General features: G+C 58.6%; 1 protein-coding gene across 3 annotated transcripts; it reads left to right on the top strand.

Annotated features, from left to right (window-relative positions):
• Window positions 1–473: 473 nt before the first annotated feature.
• SLC45A3 (solute carrier family 45 member 3) lies at window positions 474–21597 on the top strand. Of its 3 annotated transcripts, none has more exons than XM_004468787.2 (6): window positions 573–621; window positions 12241–12272; window positions 13982–14373; window positions 15304–16089; window positions 17382–17647; window positions 19992–21597. In XM_004468787.2, the coding sequence occupies exons 3-6, from the start codon at window positions 14202–14204 to the stop codon at window positions 20427–20429; spliced, it is 1662 nt and encodes a 553-aa protein (XP_004468844.1). In that variant the 5' UTR covers window positions 573–621; window positions 12241–12272; window positions 13982–14201; the 3' UTR covers window positions 20430–21597. The 3 variants fall into 3 exon arrangements, with proteins under 3 accessions (XP_004468843.1, XP_004468844.1, XP_023447582.1); XM_023591814.2 differs by lacking the exon at window positions 573–621 and adding an exon at window positions 11167–11947; XM_004468786.4 differs by lacking the exon at window positions 12241–12272 and having other exon boundaries at window positions 474–621.
• Window positions 21598–22350: the final 753 nt, after the last annotated feature.

Raw genomic sequence — 22350 nt, 5'->3', positions numbered from 1 at the left:
CTCAAACACACCTTTTAGGAGAACAAAACTGGAACTCGGCTTTTAGCTGCAGGAAGAGGGGATTGGGTTAGCTATAAAAAAGCTCTTTCTGCCTCGGAAAATAACAAGCAGTAGGAAGAGGAACTCGGGGAGAAGGTGACATCTCCTCACCTAGGGGTGGTCCTGGCTGGGTGGGGAGCAGCCCTGCCTGGAGACGGCGATGGGAGAACAGCCCGGGTGGGGTAATGGTCCCCCAGTGAGGGGAGGTGCCCGCGGAGCAGAGCAGCTTTTACCTAAATGTTCCGGCGGCGCGCGGCAGAGGGGGCGGTGCCCCATCCTAGGTAATGACAGGGCAGGCGGCGAGCCACGCGGGGGCTGCCAGTCGCGGCGGCGGCTGCGGACACGGCGCCGAGACCTCCGGCGTTTCCCCCCCGGGTACCAGCCCCACCCCTCCCTGCCCTCGCAGCACCCCCACCTCCGTCCCGCCTCGCCTTGCCCCGCCCCCCGCAGGCAGCCCCTGCGCGCATGCTCTCTCCCCCCGCGGAGTAACCTGGAGATTTAAAAGCGGCCGGCAGGCGCGCGTGGGGCGCGGGAGCGGGAGCAGGAGGGAGGGAGGAGAGCGAGCTGGCGCGCCTCGGCCAGGTAGGCGTGTGCCCGCTCCTGTCCCGGGGAAGAGGGGCCCGGCGCGGGAAGGGGAGGGGCGCCGCCGCGCTCCCGGCGTGGGGCGCCTTTTGCGCCCCGTGGGAGGGGCCCGCGCGGTGATGGTCCGGGGCGCCGCGCGCCGAGCCCCGCGCGAATCCGAGCAGCGGTCACGGGGCTGCGGCTGTCCCCGGACTCTCCTGCAGCTCCGCGGCGGGCCGGACAGCGCCGGGCGCCCGCTCGGGTCCTCGCAGAGCTTCGCTTTCTTCCGCGGAGGGCGGGCTGGGCCGGCGGCGCCGCGGTCCCCCGCCTGTCCCGGGTCCCCGGCCGGCCGGCGGGGTGGGCGGGGAGCGGCCACTCCCCGGAGCTCCGCGCCCGGCACGCGGCTGGCGGACCGGCCGTTCGCTTGTCTTGCAGCCTCCCGCGTCAGAGTTTTCTTAGGAAAGTTGCATTTATTTTCTTCCCTTGTCTCGGCTTCACCGGAAAGGGGCAGGATGAGTCGCCGTGGCGCGCACCGTCAGGGACTTGGGGGAGTCGGGAAAGGGGCCGACGGCGGGGACCCTGTGTGGTCCTCGGGCTCGGACCAGCTTACCTGGGGAAGAGAAGAGGGTTGTTAAGGGAGGGACAGGTGACCGAGTTTCGGACAGCGGGCCTGGCACCAAGATCTGGGCAGAGAGTTGAGGCCAGAGGGTATGTGTATGTCTCGGTGTGTGTCCCCGTCCGCTGTTCCCTTTCGGTTATCCTTCTAGGAAGGGTGGGCGGGGAGAGCCCCTCAGTTTTCTCCTTACCTTCCAGAGCTCATTTGCGGACTGTGATCAGCGTCCGGTAATCACCTGATGATCAGCAAACAGGTGTGATGTGTCGGTACCTGCACATCCAGTTTCTCAGGGCTGAGAGCTTAGGCAGCAGGGCCTGGAGAGGAGCTCCCAGACACCTGCCGGGTTTCTTCTGCGGGAGGGGCCGCCCTTCCCCAAGTCGCCTGTTCCCCTCAGGACTGGGGCCTGCAGCTCCTGCCCTTGACCTCTGAATCAGCCTCCATCTGCCTGACAGTCACTCTGGACTTGCTGAGCTTTTTCCTCTCCCCTGGGCCCACTGTCCTGTGCTTCCTCTTTTCCCAAGGGGCCAGCGTTGGGGGTGGGGAGGGGTTTGGCCTGGTGGGTACCTGTGGGGATTTGCCCTTCGGCTGTTACATAGACCGGATTCCCAGTGCAGCGGGGAGTAAGACTATCTCAGTCCTGTTTTGCTGCCCTGGAATCTGCAGCTGGGCCCTGCCCCTGGAGGGGCGTCGGGAGTGACCTTTGCTGAGCGCTTGGAAAGCTTTGCTCAGGGGTAGGGTTTTCTGATGCTGTGAACAGATCTCCTTTTAGGATGGGGACAGCCCAGGTGTGGACTCACCTGTCCCCATTTTGGTTTCTAGGAAACAGTCTGGCATATGGGGGGAGAGGAGTGTTAGGGGACAGGACCCCAGGGGTGCAGGCTGCATGTTCCAAGACGCCGAAGGAAACCCATCGAGCAAGTTGGCCCAGAGAGTGAGTGGGCTGTAATTTGAGGTCGCAGCCCTTTCTGTTGGTTCTGGCCAATCGCTCATTCCTCTCTTATCTCCTCCCCCCAGGCCTGTCCTGGAGCCAGGGCTGTGTTTTCCTAAAAGAGAGGGTGCTAAGAAAATGGAGCTTGAGTCAGCAGGATGAGCCTGAATGTAAAAATACAGCTGTGGGTGACTATACAGCTGTGGACCACAGGCCCCAAGTTAGCGGGGGAGGGGGTGAGAGATTTCCTGTACCTTCCTGGAGTGTGTGTGGGGAGGTCCCTCTGCTCTAGGTTCTTCCAGCAGTGCCTTGGAGGCGGCGGCCGTGGACAACCTTGGTGGAGACACTGAGCCCCTTTCAGACACCTGGGTGGTGGGGGATGGTGTGGAGCCTCCTCAGGCTCTCCCCTCTCCTGGCCAGGGCTCTGGGGAGAAGAGGGATAAAGGCAGGGATGGTCTGAGGACTGTGGAAGTGAAATTAGCTGTGATCACCTGGACCCTTAGAATCTGGTAACGCAATATATGGATCAAAACCCAACTTAAATCTTGCCCCTGCTCCGGCCGTGGAACATTGGGCAAGCTACATGACCTCCCTAAACCTTATTCTCTCTGGCTACAAAATGGGAATGATGATACCTACCTTATCGCTTTTTCTTTTTTTAGGACTAAATAATACATAGAGAGCACCTAGCTGTGTGTCTGATACATACTCAATGAATATTAGCTGTTATTGACTAAGTTTTGTCATCTGTGGCTAAGTGGACGGCAGAGCCCAGCCTGGGGCTCTTTTCTTGGGCCCGGCTCTAAACAAACAAAACCAACCAACCATCCCTGCTGTAGACCTGGTAGATCTTGTTTCTCTGGGAGCAAGGACTCCTGGACTTGGGGGAGTCAGTATTCTTGGATATGAGACCAGACTCTGGAATCAGTTCTTCCTGGTACAAGTTACTTAACCTCTCTGTGCTGAAGCTTCCTCCTCTGTATAAGAACGAGGACAGTCATACCTACTTCATAGTATTGTGAGGATTAAATGAGCTGATGTAGGTAGAGCCCTAAGCACAGCAGCTGCATGTAAAAAGAGCTTTATAAATGTCAGCTGCTGCTATTTTGTGACATTGGAGGCAATCATTGTGGTTTACCCTTGGACACCAGTGTTTCTTAGCAAGGGAATTAAACCATATATAACTACTTTAATCTACAAATGACACATTCTCAGTTGAACTTGTGGCCCAGTGCAAAGAATACACCAGGACTGGACTTTGCTGGTCTCTCCACTGTCAATAACCCGTGTGACTGTAGTTTTAATTAGTCCAGAAGTCCCTGCCCTGCCTACCTCCTAAGTTAGAAGAGGCTGCTTTGAGGGTTGGAGGCAAATACATGTCCTGTGAGTGTTAAGGGCCGTCTGTGCAGAAAGGTTGTTATTTATTAATCTGAAATGGGCTTCTGCTCTGTTGCCCCTCCCTCCCCAGCCCTTGAGATGTTTCACTGCTTTCTGGTGTCCAGAAGAAAAAGCCAGCCTGACTTTCTCTGAACAGTCACTGGCCCTGTTTGCTGGATGTGAGGGTAGAGGCTGGACCAGTTGGTACCAGCCTCAGTGTCTCAAACGCTGATGCCACTTGATTCCCGGCAGTGGAGCTGGAGTGTTGAGCTTTGTCCAGTATATTAAATGCCCCTGATTGGGGGATGGAACTGGTGTCAGAGCCATCACAGGGTGGTCCTGATCCCTGGCCACAACTTGCTACTCAATCCCTTTTTCTACATGGTCTGCATTTACCCCTCCTTGGGAAGAAGTCCGCTGTTCGGCCACCCCCCCTGAATGATTTGTGGTGGCTTCTTACTCCAGTGCTGGAGATGGGTCTGCCTTACCTGTTGGCCTTGGTTTTTTGGTCTGTAAAGTGGCGGGGGTAATATTCAACTGTTCACACATTTAACTGTGATGATGTAGTTAGCAGAATGCCTGCACAGGTCAGCTGCTCAATGCCTGTTTGTTCTTTTCCTCTTCTTTTTAAAGTATGCAAGTCTCTCTCTGGGGAACAGGGGTGAGCCAGGAGGAAGGGAGGTGGGGACCAGCCCCTGGTCCCATAGTCCCTCGGTCACCAAATTCAGGCCAGACACCAAACTCAGCAAGACAGGCTGCCTTTGAAAGCAGCCAGCCGTCACTGCAGCCTCTTTCCTGTCCTTGCTGTCAGACCTCCCTGCCCTTCTTATCTCAGGCATAGTTTGGGCTGCTAGGAGCATCTGCTCGGTCCCAGAGGATGGGGCAATTTAGATTCCCACTCCTGTGAGCACCCACATATCTTTTTTTTTTTTAAGATTTATTTTTATTCTTTAGCACCCCCCCCATTGTTTGTGCTCGCTGTTAACGTCTGCTCTTTGTGTCTGTCTGTTGTGTGCTTGTCTTTTTTTATTTATTATTATTATTTTTAGGAGGCACCAGGAACTGAACCTGAGACCTCCCATGTGAGAGAGAGGTACCCAATGGCTTAAGCCACCCTTCACTCCCTGCTTGTTGTGCCTCTCATTGTGTCTCTTTGTTGTGTCATCTCAAGTGAGCTTGCTGCACCAGCCCATTGTGTTAGCTTGCTGTCTTGTCTTCTTTTGGAGGCACTGGAAACCGAACCCAGACTTCCATGTAGTAGGCGGGTGCCCAACTGCTTGAGCCACATCCACTTTGCCACTCACATACCTTGAGTGTGGCCCTGCTTGATTCCCCGGGACTCTGGTTGATTCGCATCTGTCAGGAATTCAGCCTCCTCTAGCAGGCCACCTGTAGGGCCCCCACCCTTCTCCAGGCCCTGGCGAGGCTGTGGTCTCTGCTTTCAGGGAGCCAACAGGCTAGACCGTGGTGAAGTAGGACTGCCAACCAGGTCCAGGTACAATAGCCATCCCTGGGGGTGCCTGGTAAACACTGCTGGGGTTTGGGAGAGGGCCGGGGTCCTTGACAACCTGGGGTCCAGGGAGCCCTGGAGGAGGTGTGGGGTTTGAGCTGTCAGGGTCCAGGAAAGAGGGAGTGACTGGTGGCCACTTCAGAAGCAAACACGAGCCCAGTGCTGCTGAATGCCCTCCTTCCGCGCCCAGGAAGGTGTGATGCATCTAAAGACACACAGATCTCCGGTCAGATCAAAAGCTGGTTCCATGACAGGGGGTCTGGAATTCTTTCCACCACACCTCACTAGGGAGGGCCCAAGGGAGAGGTGGGGGTCCCTGGAAATCCCAGGACTCTGTCCTTTTCTACGTAGTAATTCTCTGCACATCTTCCAGGGCTCAGCGACGTGGCCACCTCCTTCCAGAAGCCCTGGGAGAACTACGCCTGTCCCACACCTTCGGCCCCTCTCTATGAACTTCTGTCTTAGCACCTGCACCACCTCGTGCTCTGATTGCATTTTATTGCATTTTCTTTTCTGCTAAAAGGAACTGTAGTCAAGTTTTGCTGTACTCCGAGCATCTTCACAGTGAACTTGCACGTAGTTGGGGCTCAATAAGTGTGTTTGATGGGTGGGTGGATGGCTGGATGGGTAGTTAACCGTGCAAAGGTACGTTTCAGCACTTTTTGACATTTTGGGGGGAACAAAGCAGGGCTTATGGGCCAAAAACAAAACAGAAGCCTCTTTGAGCCCCCCTCTCACCTTGTTTACTACGGAGTGACTGTTTAGGGAATGTGCTTCCATGAGCACTAAGCTGTGATCCAGGGCCCTCTGATTAGGAAACACCAAGCTCTAGGGTCACAGACCCTAGAACGTCAGGGCTGAAAGGGTCTCGAATTTGAGATCTTTGGTAGGGGCAGGACAAGGCAGAGCTGGGTGCTTGGACTCGCAGCCCGGGGCTCTGCCGGCCTGCAGGTTTGCCCAGATCTTCAGTCCGCTGACCTGCATTTGTGCCTCACCTCCCCGGGGGGGGCTGGGCTGCAGGGAGGTGAGCGGGATTGGCTGGGGATGGGGTGCTGCGGGCCTCGCTGGCTGGCAAGGTTCAAGTTCACTGGGGCTGAGGCTGGTCAGGTTTCACTTAGTAGGGGCTGTAGGAAGAGGTGGGAGGAGGGGGCCAAGCTCCCCTGATCCCCTCCCATGTTCCTCTTCCCCCAAGGTGAACTGGCGGATTTCTTGGTATTGCTACCCCACTTTGTAGGGAAGCATTTATTGTGACCCAAATCGAGAAAGAATTTAGTTACTAATTTTTGCCAGGAACAGAGTCCAACTCTGGGAGGAAGTGGGGAAGACAGCGCTGCCCCCAGGTACCCTGGTTCCTCGGCGCAGTGCCGGGTGCCCGCTGACCCTAGGCACCGTGCTGGTACTTGAGCAGAGTGTAGGCAGGTCAAGGATGGGCCAAGTGCACCTGGGAGCCCTTCACCTAGTTCCCCCGACTTGTTGGTGAGAGGCTGTGACCCCTCCGCATGCCCCTGCAGTGGCACTGACACTGTCAGTGGTTGCTTGCCTGGTGCAGGGGAGGGGGGCTGGTGTGAGGGCGGTAGAGTTGCAAAGAACCTTAGATAGGATCTACTTGAGCTCTTGTTCCACAGGTGCCAAAGCTGCATCCCAGAGTGGTGAAATGGCTTGTCCAGGCCACGCGGCTGTAAAAGTTGCTGAAACAGGACTACACGCTCCCAGCTCCCATTTCGGAGCACTTCCCAGAATTTTTGAATGGTTTTAAGTTTTCTGTTCAGCCACTTGTTAATCCCTGCAGCCTTGGGCATGTTAATTTCTTGGCAACCCCGTTTTCATCTTCGTGAAATGGGAATATTTAAGGCCTGTTGGTAGGAAGGCTGCCTGTGTTACGAGGTGGGCAGGACCCCGGGGCAGTTAGTAAGGTCATAATCACCGTGCTTGCATTTCCCATGGAGGGACGCCACCCTGCCTCTTAGCTGTGGGAAGTTTTTCTGGCCTCGCCCCTCTCAGGCCTCACCTGGCAGGTCTGCTGCAGTGACCTCTCCTACCTGCTGTGGCCAGCGCCTGGGGAGACGTCCACATTCCTGGCATTCCCGCTGCCACTGGGGGCTGGAAGAGGCCCTGGCGCTGGGTGGGGAGGCGTGTGGATGAGGGGTGGAGGAATGGAAGAGCCAAAGAAAGGCCTGGCTGGTCTCCCTGGACCTCTGCAGCTTGTCTGGGAGCAAGAAGCCCTTTTCCTGGGTTTCCTTCTTTCAGAGCCTGCCCAGGCAAGGGAGAAGTAGCCGTCCATCAAGGCTTTCACGTGCTTTGTCTCAAGCACACTGCACGTTTATGAAGTTGGTGAAATTCATCTGAGTTTCCTTGCCTGCAGATGGGTATACTAACTGTACTGCAGATGGGTATACTAATTGTCCATCAAGTGGCATGGAGTAAACCTCAGTGCCAGCTGCCATCGTTAATTGCAGATGAGGAAACTGAGGCTCCGGGAGGTCAGCTAACAAGGTCACCCAGCTATACGTGGTGGAGCTGGCGCAAACCCAGGTTAGGCAGGTTCCTGAGCCTAGGTTTCCCGGCAGAACCCTGCAGGGAGCTCAGAAACCTGTGGCCCTCACCAGTGTTCGCTGTCAGGCCCACGCTGCCCTTCTTATCTCAAGCATGCTTGGAGCTGCAGGGGTGCGAGGGCGCCCCTGGGTGGAGAGCACTGGGAAGGAGAACGTTCCTTGCAGAGCAGCTGTTCTCAGATGTGAAGTCTGCTTGGGAGGTCCAGGGGCCTGGAGCTAGGTTGTGTGTCCGTGTGGAGCATGGCGGTGGGATTTCCAGGTGACCCCTGGAAGACGGCTTCAGCCTCTGCTTGGGGCGGCTGGGATTGAGTCTGGCCAAGGTGAGGGTCAGCCCGGCCCCAGAATCCCTGTCACTGGGTTGGAGAGGGGAGGGGAGCTCAGTGTCAGCTCCAGGGACTGCCTCCCTGTCCTCTTCCCCCCCCCTTCCCCCCATCTTGGGCATTTGTTTCCTTTCAGAAGCTGGGCTGGGACTCTCAGGGCAACAAAAGCAACTTTCCTCCAAGCCACTGCCACCTGTTGGGTTTTCACACATTGGGGGTGAGTTGGGGGAGGGAGCCGTTGCCCTTTTCCCAGTGTCTGTGGGGTGCCCCCTCTGCCCCCCCCCCCAGGCCTGGGATTCTCTTTGCTGCCCGATGTGACAGGGCTCAGGAGCTGGAGGGGGTGGGGGGCCAGCAGCAGCTGGAAGGGGAATTGAGTGGGAAGGGGCCAGTGCTGGCAGCCGGGAGCGAGTTTGATGGATTACTCTGCAGGCCGAGAGGTTTCTCCCTAATCCCCCTTTGTGTCCCCGCCTGCAGCCCCCTCACTCTCTCTGACAAGCTGCTAAGCAGAAGGCTTCCAGTCCCAGGGAAGAAAAGGCAGCTCAGCGGGGCGAACTCTAAATCCCTGGCCTCTGGGCCCTGGGGGAAGCAGGAGCTGGGGAGCACGTCTGGGGCGGGGGCGGGGCCCCCCTCCACGCTGCCAGCCCCTTATTCTTTTTTATGATTCTCCTGGAGTGGAGAGGTTGCGTTCTGAGTTGTTGTTCTTGGGTATCTGGGAGCCCGGGCTCTTCCTGCGGCTTGCTGGTAGAGAGCTGCCTTTTCCTAGGGTGGGGCTGGGGAAGGCAGAGCCTCGAAGCTTTGGAAGCTTTGGAAGTCTGAGTGCCCAGACGCAGGGAATGTGTGGGTTGGAGGACACCAAAGCCATGTGCGGTCTAATCCTGCCCTCCCCAACCCTAGCATCCCCACCAAGGGATCTGGGTGATGGTGAGCTCACAGCCTCACTAGGGCATTCCTGTTTAGGTCTCCTGACTGGCCAGTGCAGTTCTTTCCCAACGGATGGCACCTTCTGGGCAATCCCAGAGTTTGTTGTTGAGCTGCCCTGTGGGTAGAGCTCATTTTGGGAGTGGAATGTGCCAGGTTTTGCCAAGTAAGGCTGAGGGCATTGGCTCCCTGGGACTGAGAATAAGGATGCTGGGCTGGTGAACCTCCCTGACCCTTGATGTTCTCATCTGCAATTAATGATGGCAGCTGACATTGAGGTTTACTCCATTCCAGGCACTCTTCCAAGTGCTTTAATCCTCCAGCCACTTGATGAGGTGAGTACGATTAGTATGCCCATCTGACAGGTGAGGAAACTTGGATGAGTTCCACCAACTTCAAGGTGAGCTCTGTGAAGAGAGCCCTGAGAGGTTATCTTCCCTGTCCCCAACCTGGAGGGACCAGGAGGGTTCAACTTGGAACCAGACCACTGGGGTCCAGAATGGTTTAGAGGACCAGAGGTCCCCCTTCTGCGGCCTGACCTGTGACTTGCTCCCCACCTGCCGTCCCTGGCCTGGCCCAGCCTCTGGTGGGTGTTAGGGAGACTGGCTGGGGCGACCCCACCCCCTTTCTCCTTATTCCCCCTCCACCCCAGCTCGCGTTTCTGTGGGGCAGGCCTGCCTGGGGGCTGTGCAGGCTAGAGGCACGGGTGTCAGGAGGAGGAGGAGCAGGGGAGAATGCCGCTCCTTTGTGAGCGCCCAGAGCCGGGACAGCAGGGTCGCTGAGCCTGATACCGAGCAAATGCAGGTTCTTTCTTCTGGAGCAACACGCTCTAAAGACCGATTCCTGAGACACTGGGGTTTCGGAGAGAAAGGGTTTGTTTGTGCAAGATCAGTGGCCTTGAGCCGCCCCCAAATTGCCTCCGGGGTCTGCAGAAATTCTGATATTTTATGATATTGGGGTGCTAATGAAGCATTGAGGGTGGAGCTGGGCACAGGTTCCTTCATTAATAAACATTAGAGGAGCTGAACAGGATGGTAGGTGGGCACCAAACCAGAGCGAGTCACAAAGTTACAGTTATTGTCAGAGATCAGGGCATCTGGGGGTAGGGGCACGCGGTCAGTTACAAGGGTTTTCATATGGATACTAATAGGAGGGTGGAGTGGCTACCAACACAATAGTAAGCGTAGGCAGGAGTGAGCCGAGTTTAGGGCTAACCCTAAACTAGGGTAAGGTCAGTGCAGAATTACCATCACAACAGTAAGCACAACCCAGGGCGAGGGTCAGTGTGGAGCAACCTGAGACGGGTGCAGCCTGTGACAGTGACCGTCACTAGCAGGTCTAGGTTTAGTCTAGCCGCTTTCAGTGACCTCAAGATACTAACCTTTGGCTATTTTATAATGGCATCTATATAATGATTTAAATCGTAATTTTTTAATTCCTTGCCCTAGATAACAAGCCAGTGGAGGCGGCGGGGTGGGGTCAGGGTGGGGGCTGCAGCCTTTTGATGAGCGGGGTGGTGCAGGGTGGACGTGCAGCCTCCTGTGGGGCGGGGCTCTCACTGGCCTCTGTCGGCAGGAAGCTGCACCCCCCACTCCACCTCAGCCTTGCGGGCTGGCGGGAGCCCCTTTCAAAGTCCTCAAAGGCTTCTTTCTAAGGCCGCCTGACCCTTCCTTCCCTCAGGGAGCCACCAGGGCGTGGGCTCTGGGCGCCTTCCCTCCTGTCTCGTCTACCCTCTTTTGAAATTTGGAGAAAGTTCAGGCCAAGTTCGTTCCTGCTGTTGGGTTTCGTTTCCTCATCCTCCCTGCCCGGGGTCAACCTCACGTGGGGACAAGGGGGCAGTAATCGGGAATCTCAGGCCGACGCGGGGCCTCTGTGTGATCCGTTCACCCTTTGAACCCTTCAGATTGTGGACTCTGGCCTTCGAGGGTGGAATTTCCTTTGGGGAGAGTAAGATGGGGGACTTAAGACTTTCCCATGTCTGATTCCCGCCCCCCAGCATCGCCCTCCAGCTTTCAGACATTTCCTGGGCTGCTGCTTGTGCTTGGGGGGGGGGGGGTGTGTACCAGAGGGCCCCTGCCTGCCCCGGGGGTCCCAGGTGTGGGGGCAGATGGGTGCGGAGGTCTCCAGTACCTGGAGCTGGACTGAAAGGATCCAGGTCCGCTAAACTTGCCGGGACCCTTGGCCTCCTTGGGCTGTGGTTCTGCAGCCCCGTCCCCAGGGCAGGTGGCCTGGGGCGAGCGACAGGCAGGTGCCCAGAGGTCTTGAATTTCCCGCAGCTTTCTTGCTGTCCCATCAGCATCATGGGGGGGCGGGGAGCGTAGGGGGGAGAAGAGGGGAGATGTTTGGAACTTGAGAGGGACTTGCTTCCTAGAAATCTGCTCATTCCTTTCCCCAGGTCAGCCCAGACTTCCCCTGTCTGTCTCTCCTCTTCCCACCCCCTCACCAGGTGAGCAGGCTGCTGGCTCTTCTGGTTGATCTTCTGTTTGCCAGACAGGCAGCGTGTTCCGGGAGCAGGGAGGCAGGTGTACTTGAAGCAAAAGGAGCGCAGAGACTAGAGGGTATAAAGGAGAACAAGAGGCTGTGCCCCTCCTCTATCCCAAATAGAGGGGCCCAACAGTGACCTCTCACTGTCGGGCGTCGTGCTGTGTGCCCTGGGACTGTGGCCGAGAGTGATAGCCGGGCAGGTGGCGCCGAGCCACATCCTGTTCTGAGCTGAGGCTGGGAACCAGGCAGGGCCTGGGCATCTCCGCGCCCAGGAAAGAAGACCCTGGAGGGGGTGGCCGGGCCATGAGTTAGCGTCCTGGGCGTCCTGTGTTTCCTCCACCCCGAGGACCCTGGAGTGGGGCAAAGCCGTGGCGCCTAGGGAAGGTGCAAGAAGAAAAGGGGGCTTTGGAGGAGGAGCGTTCTTAGGGATTTTGGATTTCTCAGGCCATTCTGGAGCTGGAAAGAGTAAAGTCTGGGGATGGCAGAAGTGTCCTGGGTCCCAGGGCAGAATAGAAACTAAAAGAGGGAGGACGGGCTCAGCAACCTAAGAACAGAGGGGTGCTGAGCAAGGCTGGAGCCTGCCCACTTCCTACCCAACTCCTTTCAATGAATTCTTCACCTGGACTGGCCCCTGGTAACCAGGTAAAGAACCTCGGGGGACTGAGAGAGGCATTTCAGGGTGGGAGAGGCAGCCGATGGCCCAGCTGGAAGAGGATGGAGGGGCAGCTCCTCTCTCCACCCCTCTTCCTCCCATGTGGGCGAAGCAGAGTCCTGCTCGTTCCCCAGGGAGGGCTGGGGAACTGGATGAAGGCAGGGAGGCAGGAGGGTGATTAATGGTTGCTGGAGAGCTGCAATCTTATTTTAAGTAGCAGGGAGTAACCACTGCTTGGGAGTTTTGGGTGAGGCAGGGTCTGACAAAGTCTCTGTTTGCTCAGGGAGGACCTGGTCCCTTGGAAACCCCGAGCAGGTAAGTGTCCAGGGCCCTCCCCTGGGTGGGGAGTAGAATGGTTTGGAAGCCTTTTGACCCAGAACCACTTCTCCCAAGTGGATAGCACCACCCCTGGGGCGCTCTCTGCAGCTTCCTTCTGGGGGGTGTGGTAGAAATGCAGCAGCTGGGAAGGGGTCAAGCTGAACCTGCAACAGCCCAGCTAAGTCCCCCACCTCCCTTTGGGGATGGTGTGGATTGGTATTTTTTATTCCCTCTTGTGCTCCCCTTAAGAGTCTCGTGTCCCTTCCCAAAGTGCATGGGACTCTGGGACTCTGGGAAGGAGGCCGCTGCTTGTCCAGTCCCTTCCTTGTCGGTCTACCAGCTGCAAAGCCCCAGAAGGCGGTTATGGGGTGGGCAGAGCTCACCCAGATCCGGTTTCTCTGGCACAGCATGCACCGCCTATGGGACTTGGGGACATTATAAAAGACGCTGAAGTGCCAGCTTATGGGATGCTAAGATTGGAAGAAGGAATGAGTGAGGGCTGGGGCTGCTCCAGGGGACACTGGGCCCAGGAGGATGGCCTTGGCCCCTGTGGATCTGGCGCAGGGGTAGCGCCTCTTCAGCGGCATTTGTGGGATGGAATTGGTGGAGAAGGGCAGGCTCTCCAGCTGGTATGCGTGGTGTGAGGCCCTGCCTCTGCCCCTATTTTGGGAGGGGTGACAGGGTAGCGGCCCCTCGCCTTTTCTCAGCAGGGCCCACTGGCTGTACCTCCCCTTGGTGGCAGAGCAGGTGGCTGTGGGTGCCACTGTCGGGAAGCAGGACCCAGAGGCCACCTGTCGGGGCAGGGGGCAGGGTGGGAGCTCACCCAGTGGGATCTCAGCAGTGATGCTTCCCTGAGCGTAGGAGGCCCGGCTGGCAGGAGAAGGGGTGGGGACCTCTCTGGTGACAGCAGGGCCGTGGCGGGGCAGAGGAGGGCCGCCCAGGGCCCGGCCGGCTCAGGTGGTCACCGGCGGCCTCATGCCAGGTGCTGTGGCCTCATGCCCTGCGAGAAGGGGACCTGGGAACGGCCCTCCTGTCCCGTGACAAGTCGGGTAGCCGTTCGTGGGCGTTTCTTCCCATGAACATGGATCTTGGGGAGACACTGGGGGGAGAGGTTTTCAGGTCTAGGACCCTGCAGGGAGCGCTCTTTAGATGGTTTGGGTGTTGGGTTAAAGACCCAACCCGACAGACCACAGCCTCTCCTCCCTTGGCCAGTTTCACGCTGGGGTGGGGGTGAGGGTGCAAGCGGCCCCTTGCCAGGCAGTGTGGAATAGGAAGTGCTCCTCTCACCAAAGGGGAATCGGTAAGCGGAGGGAGAAAGGCAAGCAAGCAGGCCTGGCAGCGGGCTTCCGGGGGCACCTGATAGCAGGGCTGGGGAGCCCGGAATTCAGTTGCTTTGATCCCCCCCCCTTCTCCCATATTAGCAGCCAAGGGCAACTGCAGATATTGCAAAGCAGAGAATAACCCACGTCTATTTGGCTTTGGAGTGTGCTGAGGTTTAAACATTGTATTTACCTTATTAGTTATGTCAGCCTTAGGCTAATATTAACATGCATTTCCTGACTGGGCAGCAGGGGGTGACACCTGGATGACGGTCACACGGCTGGCCTGGGAGGGAGCAGGTTTCCAAGAACTCACGGAGCAAGTCCTGAAGGCCTGGTTGGCAGGGGTTGACGCCGCGTGTGCCCGTGCTTGTCCCTCCCTTTCAGGATCGAGCGCTGGGATGTGTCCCCACCGAGGTGCCCCCAGGCAGCAGGCGTTGGGCACCGGCTGAGCGGCTGGACCAGGGGGCCGGTGGACATGGGCTCCCGGCGGAGGCCTCAGCAGCTGGTGGCATGAGGAGGAGAGCCCTCCACGCCTGCAGCAGGATGGAACCGAAGCAGGAGCCGAGTGCCTGAACGGCCCCCCGAGCCGCCCGCCTGGCGCGCCATGATCCAGAGGCTGTGGGCGAGCCGCCTGCTGCGGCACCGGAAAGCCCAGCTCCTGCTGGTCAACCTGCTGACCTTCGGCCTGGAGGTGTGCCTGGCTGCGGGCATCACCTACGTGCCTCCCCTGCTGCTGGAGGTGGGGGTGGAGGAGAAGTTCATGACCATGGTGCTGGGTGAGTCACTGCATCCTCCTTCCCTCCTGCTGCAGGTACGAGCCACCCAGGAGTCACCCAAAGAGCTGCTTGGCGGGGAGTGCCCTGCGTCCCTGAGCGTGGCGGGTGGGCATTGCTGGAGAGAGGGATGACTTTCAACCGGAGGGTCCCCAAGAAAAGGATATCCCCTGGTCCCCTCTATTTCCTTGGCACCTATACCATGCCTGGCTCAGAGAAGATGCTGGAGAGATTACTCCCAACCTTCGTATAGTCCCTTATCATTTTTACTTGTTATCTCCCTGAATCCTTACAACAACCTTTGAGGTTATCCGCTTCACAGCCAGGAAAAGGAAGGCTTATAAGAGGTTGGGTGAGGGAGCAGATATGGCTCCAGCCGTTGAGCACCCGCCTCCCATAGGAGAGGTTCCCTGTGCCTCCTAAAGAAAAAACAGTTACCAAGTGAGCAATCAACGAGCACAAACAAAGAGCAAAGAGATGAGGGCGCCGTCGGAGGAGGGGTCCAGGGTGGGGAGAAGTTAGGTGACTTACCCAGGGCTGATTAGTAGAGCTGGAACTTGGGGTCTCCCAGCCAGGGTTCCATCTTACCCCACAGATGAGTTTCTGCAGAACCATGAGAGGAAGAGGAGAGCAGGCTCTAGAGCCAGGCTGCCTGTTCAAACCCCGCCTCTAGCCCTCTTTTCTGCCTTTGTGCCAGGATCACTTACTAGTGGCTCCGTGCCTCAGTTTCTGAAAATGGGGTGGGGGGAGGCTGGTCCCACCCATGCTGTGAGGGGTAAACTGGAGGCCCTGTGAAGTCCTTAGCACAGTAGCTGGCGCAGTGGCCTCCGTGTATATGACCCTCATCGTGTCCATCCTCGAGGAGGTCGCGTCCCCCTTGCCCGGTCCCCGCAGGTCCCGGCCGCTGACTGTCTCCGCTTGCCCTCCCTGCAGGCATCGGTCCGGTGCTGGGCCTGGTCTCGGTCCCCCTCCTCGGCTCAGCCAGTGACCAGTGGCGCGGGCGCTACGGCCGCCGGCGGCCCTTCATCTGGGCGCTGTCCGTGGGCGTGCTGCTGAGCCTCGTCCTCATCCCGAGGGCGGGCCGGCTGGCGCGGCTGCTGTGCCGGGAGCCCAGGCCCCTGGAGCTGGCCCTGCTCATCCTGGGCGTGGGGCTGCTGGACTTCTGCGGCCAGGTGTGCTTCACGCCGCTGGAGGCCCTGCTCTCGGACCTCTTCCGGGACCCGGACCACTGTCGCCAGGCCTTCTCCGTCTACGCCTTCATGATCAGCCTCGGCGGCTGCCTGGGCTACCTCCTGCCCGCCGTCGACTGGGACGCGAGCGCGCTGGCGCCCTACCTGGGCACCCAGGAGGAGTGCCTCTTCGGCCTGCTCGCCCTCATCTTCCTCGCCTGCGCGGCGGCCACGCTGTTGGTGGCCGAGGAGGCGGCTCTGGGCGCCCCCAAGCCAGCCGAAGGGCTGCCGGCCCCCGCCACGCCGGCCCGCTGCTGCCCCTGCCGTGCCCGCCTGGCCTTGCGGAACCTGGGCGCCCTGTTTCCCCGGCTGCACCGGCTCTGCTGCCGCGTGCCCCGCACCCTGCGCCGGCTCTTTGTGGCCGAGCTGTGCAGCTGGACGGCCGTGATGACCTTCACGCTGTTTTACACGGACTTTGTGGGCGAGGGCCTGTACCAGGGCGTGCCCAGGGCCGAGCCGGGCACCGAGGCCCGGAGACGCTACGACGAAGGTAGGCGCTCGGCTCGGGGCTGTTGCGGGCGTTGCCCCGGGAGACCCGATTTCCTCGTCAGTGAAGGGGGTTTGGTGTGAGGGCGCAGCTCCTCCTGGGTGCGGGGCAGCTGGGCCTGCAGTCTCAGTGGAGTCTCCAAGGCTCCAGTGCGTTTTTGTTTGTTTTTTGAGGTACTGGGAATTGAAGGAGGACCTCCTACCAGGGAAGCATGTGCTCAGCCCCTGGGCTACATCGCCCCCCAATGAGGGCTGGTTTTTTTTTTTTAGGAGGTACCAGGGATCAAACCCAGGACCTTGTATGTGGGAAGCAGGTGCTCAGCCTCTTGACCTGCATCCACTCCCCTCCAGCTATTTTTTTTTTTTAGTTTTTTTTTTCTTTATTTTTTTTAATATTACATTCAAAAAATATGAGGTCCCCATTTACCCCCCACCCCCCTCACCCCACTCCTCCCCCCATAGCAACAACCTCCTCCATCATCATGCGACATTCATTGCGTTTGGTGAATACATCTCTGAGCACCGCTGCACCTCATGGTCAGTGGTCCACATCATAGCCCATACTCTCCCACAGTCCACCCAGTGGGCCATGGGAGGACATACAATGTCCGGTAACTGTCCCTGCAGCACCACCCAGGACAGCTCCACATCTCATCTCTTCCTCCCATTCCCCGCACCCAGCAGCTACCATGGCCACTTTCTCCACACCAATGCCACATTTTCTTCGATTTCTAATCACAATAGTTCATGAATAGAATATCAGTAAGTCCACTCTAATCCATACTCTATTCCTCCATCCTGTGGACCTTGGATGGTTGTGTCCACTCCACATCTATATCAAGAGGGGGCTTAGATTCCACATTTGAGTTTGCCCCAACATGACAGGAGCAAAGGCCTAGCTTATTCCAGCCCTAAAGGGCATGGAGGAGTCAAGACTGGACCTCGGGTCCGCCCAGCTCCAACCTCAGCGTGCCCCCTGCTCCCCTGCTGACTTTCTAAATGACCTCTCCAGGACTGTCCAGCTGAGAAGTTCTGGCCAAACTCTTTGTGTTTCCCTCTCAACCTGTCCCCAAAGCTGAGGCTCCCATTAAAAACCCGAGAACATCACCCACTTCTTGGCCACGTGCTCTGCTGGTCCGTGGAGGAATCCAGCCTCCCCGTGCTGCGGGCTGAGCGGGGAGGGCGCTGGGAGCAGGTCCGGGCCACGGCAGGTCCTGCACGCGGGGGTCTGCGCCCCTTTCTAAGCCCCCTCTCTGCGGGCCCCTGCCCGCCCCCCTGTCTGGCCGCCCCCTGCAGGGGTCCGCATGGGCAGCCTGGGGCTCTTCCTGCAGTGCGCCGTCTCCCTGCTCTTCTCTCTGGTCATGGACCGGCTGGTGCAGCGATTCGGGACCCGCGCGGTGTACCTGGCCAGCGTGGTGGCTTTTCCTGTGGCTGCCGGTGCCACGTGCTTGTCCCGCAGCGTGGCCGTGGTGACGGCCTCGGCCGCCCTCACCGGCTTCACCTTCTCGGCCCTGCAGATCCTGCCCTACACGCTGGCCTCCCTCTACCACCGCGAGAAGCAGGTACCCGGGCGGGCGGGCCGGCGGGCGTTCGGGGGGGACCCCATGTCTGCCGAGGGACCCTGGTGAAGGCAGTCAGGGACGGGAAGCCCATCCTAGAGCCAGACACTTGGGCCGTGGAAAAAGGATTGAGAGTAGCCTCTGGCAATGACTTCTGATGTCAGGACCATCGAGCGCTTGAGGGGATGAGGGCAGGAAATACACAGCCTACGCTGACAACCCTCAGTCTGGGCTGGGTGCAGGCAGGGGCTGGGGCAGATGGCCTGGGGACCCCTAGCTTCAGCCAAGGGCAAGTGGGCTGGCGTTGGTGATGCCTCTGCCTCCCTCATCAGAAGAGCAGGGAGGCTGCGTGGCCCGCCAGGCCCCTTCCTGCCCCCCCCCCCCGGGTTATCTTCCTTTGCCGTCTACTTCTCTTTTCTTTTCCTGCCTCACCCCTCTGCCCCCGGCCCTTTTTCCCACCCCCACAGCGAATCCCTGAGCACCCCTGGCGACCCCCTGCCTGACTCCGCTCCTGGGGCGTTGTGAAGCTGGGGCCCTCCTTCCTGCTTGGCCCCCCCTAACCAGCGCCTGCCTGCAGGGGCCCCGTCCGTGGGAGGCCTCCTGACCCAGGCGGTGGGGTCCCCTCCGTCCCCTCCCGTGGCCTCTCTGAGCTACCTCCCTGGGTGTACACCTGTGCCCTGAGGGGCGTCGCTGGGGTATCTGCGGGAGAAGGAGGTGAGGCCTTCTGCAGCTCCCAGACTGCAAGCAGAGCTGCCCCTGCCCCTGTGGGAGATAAACAGGTCAGCGAGGCGGAGCTGGGGCTGTCCACAGAGGAGGTGGCTGCGGGCCGGTGGCCGTGGCGGCAGGGGCTGGCCTTTTGTCGGGGGAGCCGTCCCTTCGTGGGCCTCTGCCCTGGCCCCGCTTGGGGACGAGGGCACGTGGCCAGGCCTGGGCATGCGCCGTTGCGTCAGGCACACGTGGGGCTGGGCCTCACCCCTGTCCTGGGGAGCATGTCTGGCCCCAGGGGCCTCTGCAGCCTCCAGCCTCGCTCGTCTTTCAGAGCGCGGCATGGAGGCGAGGCCGCGGAGCGCCCTCCAGGCACCGGGCGACGGCAGGGGCCCTCACGCCATCTGCCCACTCCTTTGCCACTTGTCAAACCACACAATGAGCTGTGGGCTTCCTGGCGTCACGTTTGAGCTCTGCCGTGACTCCCATTTCTCGGCCAACTCGAATGCTGTGTCAGGTCAGACCTGGCCTTGTCCTTAAATAGACTTCAGGGGCAGGGAGGGCCCGGGCCGGTGTGAGGCCTGCAGCAAGAAGGAAGCTTGAAGGGCTTCAGCCTTGTGCAGAGGGGACTGTGGGAGCTGGAGGAGGGCAAGCCCCCTCCAGAGGGCAGGGAGCCCAGAGCCTTTCTTCTCCCAGAGGCTGAGCTTTCAGATCCACGGGCAGCAACTCCAGCTAGGGCTTGGGACCCTGGTGGGAGCAGAGCAGAGCGCTTCCTTCCGAAGCGCACAGGATGGAGGGGCAGGAAGGAAGCGTTAGGAAAGCCTGCTGGGGGTGGGCAGTTTGGGCCGCTTTGGATTTTATTTCTCTATTCTTGCACACCTTTTTTTTTTTTTTAAGATTTATTTATTTCTCTCCCCTTCCTCCCCTGTTGTGTGCTCTGTGTCCATCCGCTGTGTGTTCTTCTGCGTCTGCTTGCATTATCCGACGGCACCAGGAATCTGTGTCTCTTTTTGTTGCGTCATCTTGCTGCATCAGCTCTGTGTGTGTGCGGCGCCACTCCTGGGCAGGCTGCGCTTTTTTTTTTCACGTGGGGCAGCTCTCCTTGCGGGGCGCACTCCTTGCGCATGGGGCTCCCCTCCGCGGGGGACACCCTTGCGTGGTGCATCAGCACTGTGCGTGGGCCAGCTCACCACACGGGTCAGGAGGCCCTGGGGATCAAACCCTGGACCCTCCATGTGGTAGGCGGACGCTCTACCCGTTGAGCCACGTCCGCTTCCCTGTTCTTAACCCCTCTTCATTCTTTTGATTTTTCCTTCCTGGGCGCCTATTCTCTGTCTCGCCTGCACACTGAGTTTGTCTGCCTCCTGCCTTTTCCAGGAGAGGCTAGAGGAGACCTAGACTTTTGGCTTCAGATTTGCCCACCCCCTGCCCTCCTCCCCTTTCTGAGGGGGGGTCCTGACTAGTCTCAGATGAAGCAGGCCCTGCTCAGTGTTTTTGACCTGCCGCCTCATTTTCATTAATGCCCGTTGCCTGGCTTCTTCCGGCCCCTAGGAGGAAGGCTGGGGTCTGTTCCCACAGCTGGGGAACCCCAGTGCCTGGGCACACACCTGCCCTTGTCCCCTCTTCTCACCCCTCCTCCCAGGTGTTCCTGCCCAAGTACCGAGGGGACGCTGGAGGTGGTGGCAGCGAGGACAGCTTGACAACCAGCTTCCTGTCCGGCCCCAAGTCGGGAACTCCCTTCTCCAACGGACACATGGGTGCCGGAGGTGGCGGCCTGCTCCCGCCTGCCCCCGCCCTCTGTGGGGCCTCTGCCTGTGACGTGTCCATGCGCGTGATGGTGGGTGAGCCGACCGAGGCCAGGGCCGGCCCGGGCCGGGGCATCTGCCTGGACCTCGCCATCCTCGACGGCGCCTTCCTGCTGTCCCAGGTGGCCCCGTCCCTGCTCATGGGCTCCATCGTGCAGCTCAGCCAGTCGGTCACTGCCTACATGGTGTCCGCCGCGGGCCTGGGTCTGGTCGCCATTTACTTCGCCACGCAGGTAGTGTTTGACAAGAGCGACTTGGCCAGATACTCGGTGTGAGGCGCTTCTGACCCACGGAGCGGGGGGGCTTGCCCCTCTGGGTCCCAAATCCCGGTGCAGTCTCAAGGTGGCCCCCTAGGGCTGCTGGGCGGGCCTTCCAGTTTCTGTCGCTGCCAAAGCCGTGTGGCTCTCTGCAGCCGCCCAGTGGCCCAGCGGTGCATAGCTGCAGGAGGGAGCTGGGGCCTCTCTCTCCCTTCTCCCCGTTCTTTGGGGCTGGCCGCTTCCTAAGTAGGCCTCGGTCTGGGCTTCTCCAGGGAGGCCAGAAGGGCTGCGGGCACTGCCCAGGCTCGGGTGACCCGGTCACGTCAGGCGTGGAGAGGGGACTTGGGAGCTGAGTCAGCTCAGCCCCCTGTTCTCCCGCCTCCAGGCCCCCTTAGCCTGTGGGTTCCCCCAGTGTTGCTCTTGCATAGGGATTGCTAGTCTGAAACTCTCCTGCAGGACTTCGAGGTGTGACAGGGGAGGGTGGATTGCCTCCTTCCCCACCAGCACTGCCTTTCTGCTCCTGTCCCTCCCCTGCCCCACATTTGATCAGGATATGGCCCTTTGGTCCCTGTGTCCCTATCACAGGGACAGGCCTTTAAATAGTTAACTTATTTATTTAACAAAGTGGAAGGGAATCAATTCCCCAGAAACCGGGTTCTCTGAGGTAGTTTGTTGGTCTGAGCATTGCCAGGATCCGCTTCACCTGTGACTGCCCCGGTCCCCAACGCAGCCTGACGCACGAGTGTGGGAGTCCCACTCGCTCCAACGGATACCCAAATGCTGTTACTGAAGGCAGGGGGAGGTGGGCTGGTGGAGGGTGGGCGCTCGCTGCGAGCGGCTCCCCCAGCCCGCTCCCCCGGCCCGCCCGCCTCCAGGCTCCTGGTGAAGGAGCTGCGCGCCTGCCTTTCCCCACTGGTTTCATGGGCCTCTCCTTGGCGCTACTGTGGGACCAGAAGCACAGAGCATTCCTCCTCCAGCCTTTGTCCAAGCCCCCAGGGCATGTCTGTGCTCGGGGACACCCCCACAGAAACTCAGGAGCTAAGGAGGTCTTCTCTCCGGGGCTTAAGTGCCCTTTGCAATAATGTTATGTCTTATTTATTTAGCCGAGTAAATATTTTTTACTGTATGTGAGCAATCAGAGTATAATGTTTATGGTGATGAAATTAAAGGCTTCTTATATGTTTAATTGGTGTGTGCTTTTTTTTTTTTCTTCCCCTGAATGGGGAGGACCAGATCTCTTTAAAAATGATTCTCAAATCCTTGCCCAGGTTGATCCTTAGCCTTCGGTGGCGTCAGTTCCCAGCATCGGCCAGCAGGTGGAGCCGTAGACCAGCATTGTGCCGTCCGTCAGTGTTTTGGCAGGGTTGTGCAGTATCCTGGATTTGAGGGGTTCTTTGGGAATATGGGGTAGGGGTGGGGGGAGAATGGGAGGGAGCCAGGGAAGTCTGGAAAAGTCTGGGATGTGGAAGAGGGTGGGCATTTTCCTTCTCAAATAACGCACAGTGGGGCCAAGGAGCAAGCACGTATTATCAACCGAAAGAACAGGAAGAACACCTGTTTGCATGGTGGGGGTTGGCCCCACTGTGTGCCTTGGCTCAGCTATCCTTCCTGCAACACACACCCTTTCCTATCTCCTTCACCCTTCCTGCCAGGGTCAGGTCAAGTTCAGAGTCTTCACTGCCCCCTCCAGCCTGTGTGGCCTTCCTGTTTCTTAAATTTCTGTGGCTTTATTATATTTTAATAAATTATATTAATTTATTATATTTTAATCTTCTGTATTATAGAAATTTAAACCTGCATAAGTAGCAAGCCTGGTATAATGAACACAGCTTCAATAATTGTTGACATCCTGCCATTTTTGTTTCATCAGTCCTCCTCCCCCTCTCCTCCTTGTTTTTTCTGGGGAATTTTTTTCTGGCTTTTTTTTTTTTTTACACCT

Source organism: Dasypus novemcinctus, chromosome 13, assembly GCF_030445035.2.
Source record: "Dasypus novemcinctus isolate mDasNov1 chromosome 13, mDasNov1.1.hap2, whole genome shotgun sequence".
Lineage (NCBI taxonomy): Eukaryota > Metazoa > Chordata > Mammalia > Cingulata > Dasypodidae > Dasypus > Dasypus novemcinctus.
This window is presented reverse-complemented; position numbering and strand designations above follow the sequence as displayed.

Bases quoted from the DNA above. Each gene is read 5' to 3' on its own strand.
- SLC45A3 (XM_004468786.4), top strand. From the start codon at position 14,202: ATGATCCAGAGGCTGTGGGCGAGCCGCCTGCTGCGGCACCGGAAAGCC. The intron at 16,090-17,381 runs GTAGGCGCTCGG...CGCCCCCTGCAG, and splicing joins CCGGAGACGCTACGACGAAG to GGGTCCGCATGGGCAGCCTG. The intron at 17,648-19,991 runs GTACCCGGGCGG...CCCTCCTCCCAG, and splicing joins TCTACCACCGCGAGAAGCAG to GTGTTCCTGCCCAAGTACCG.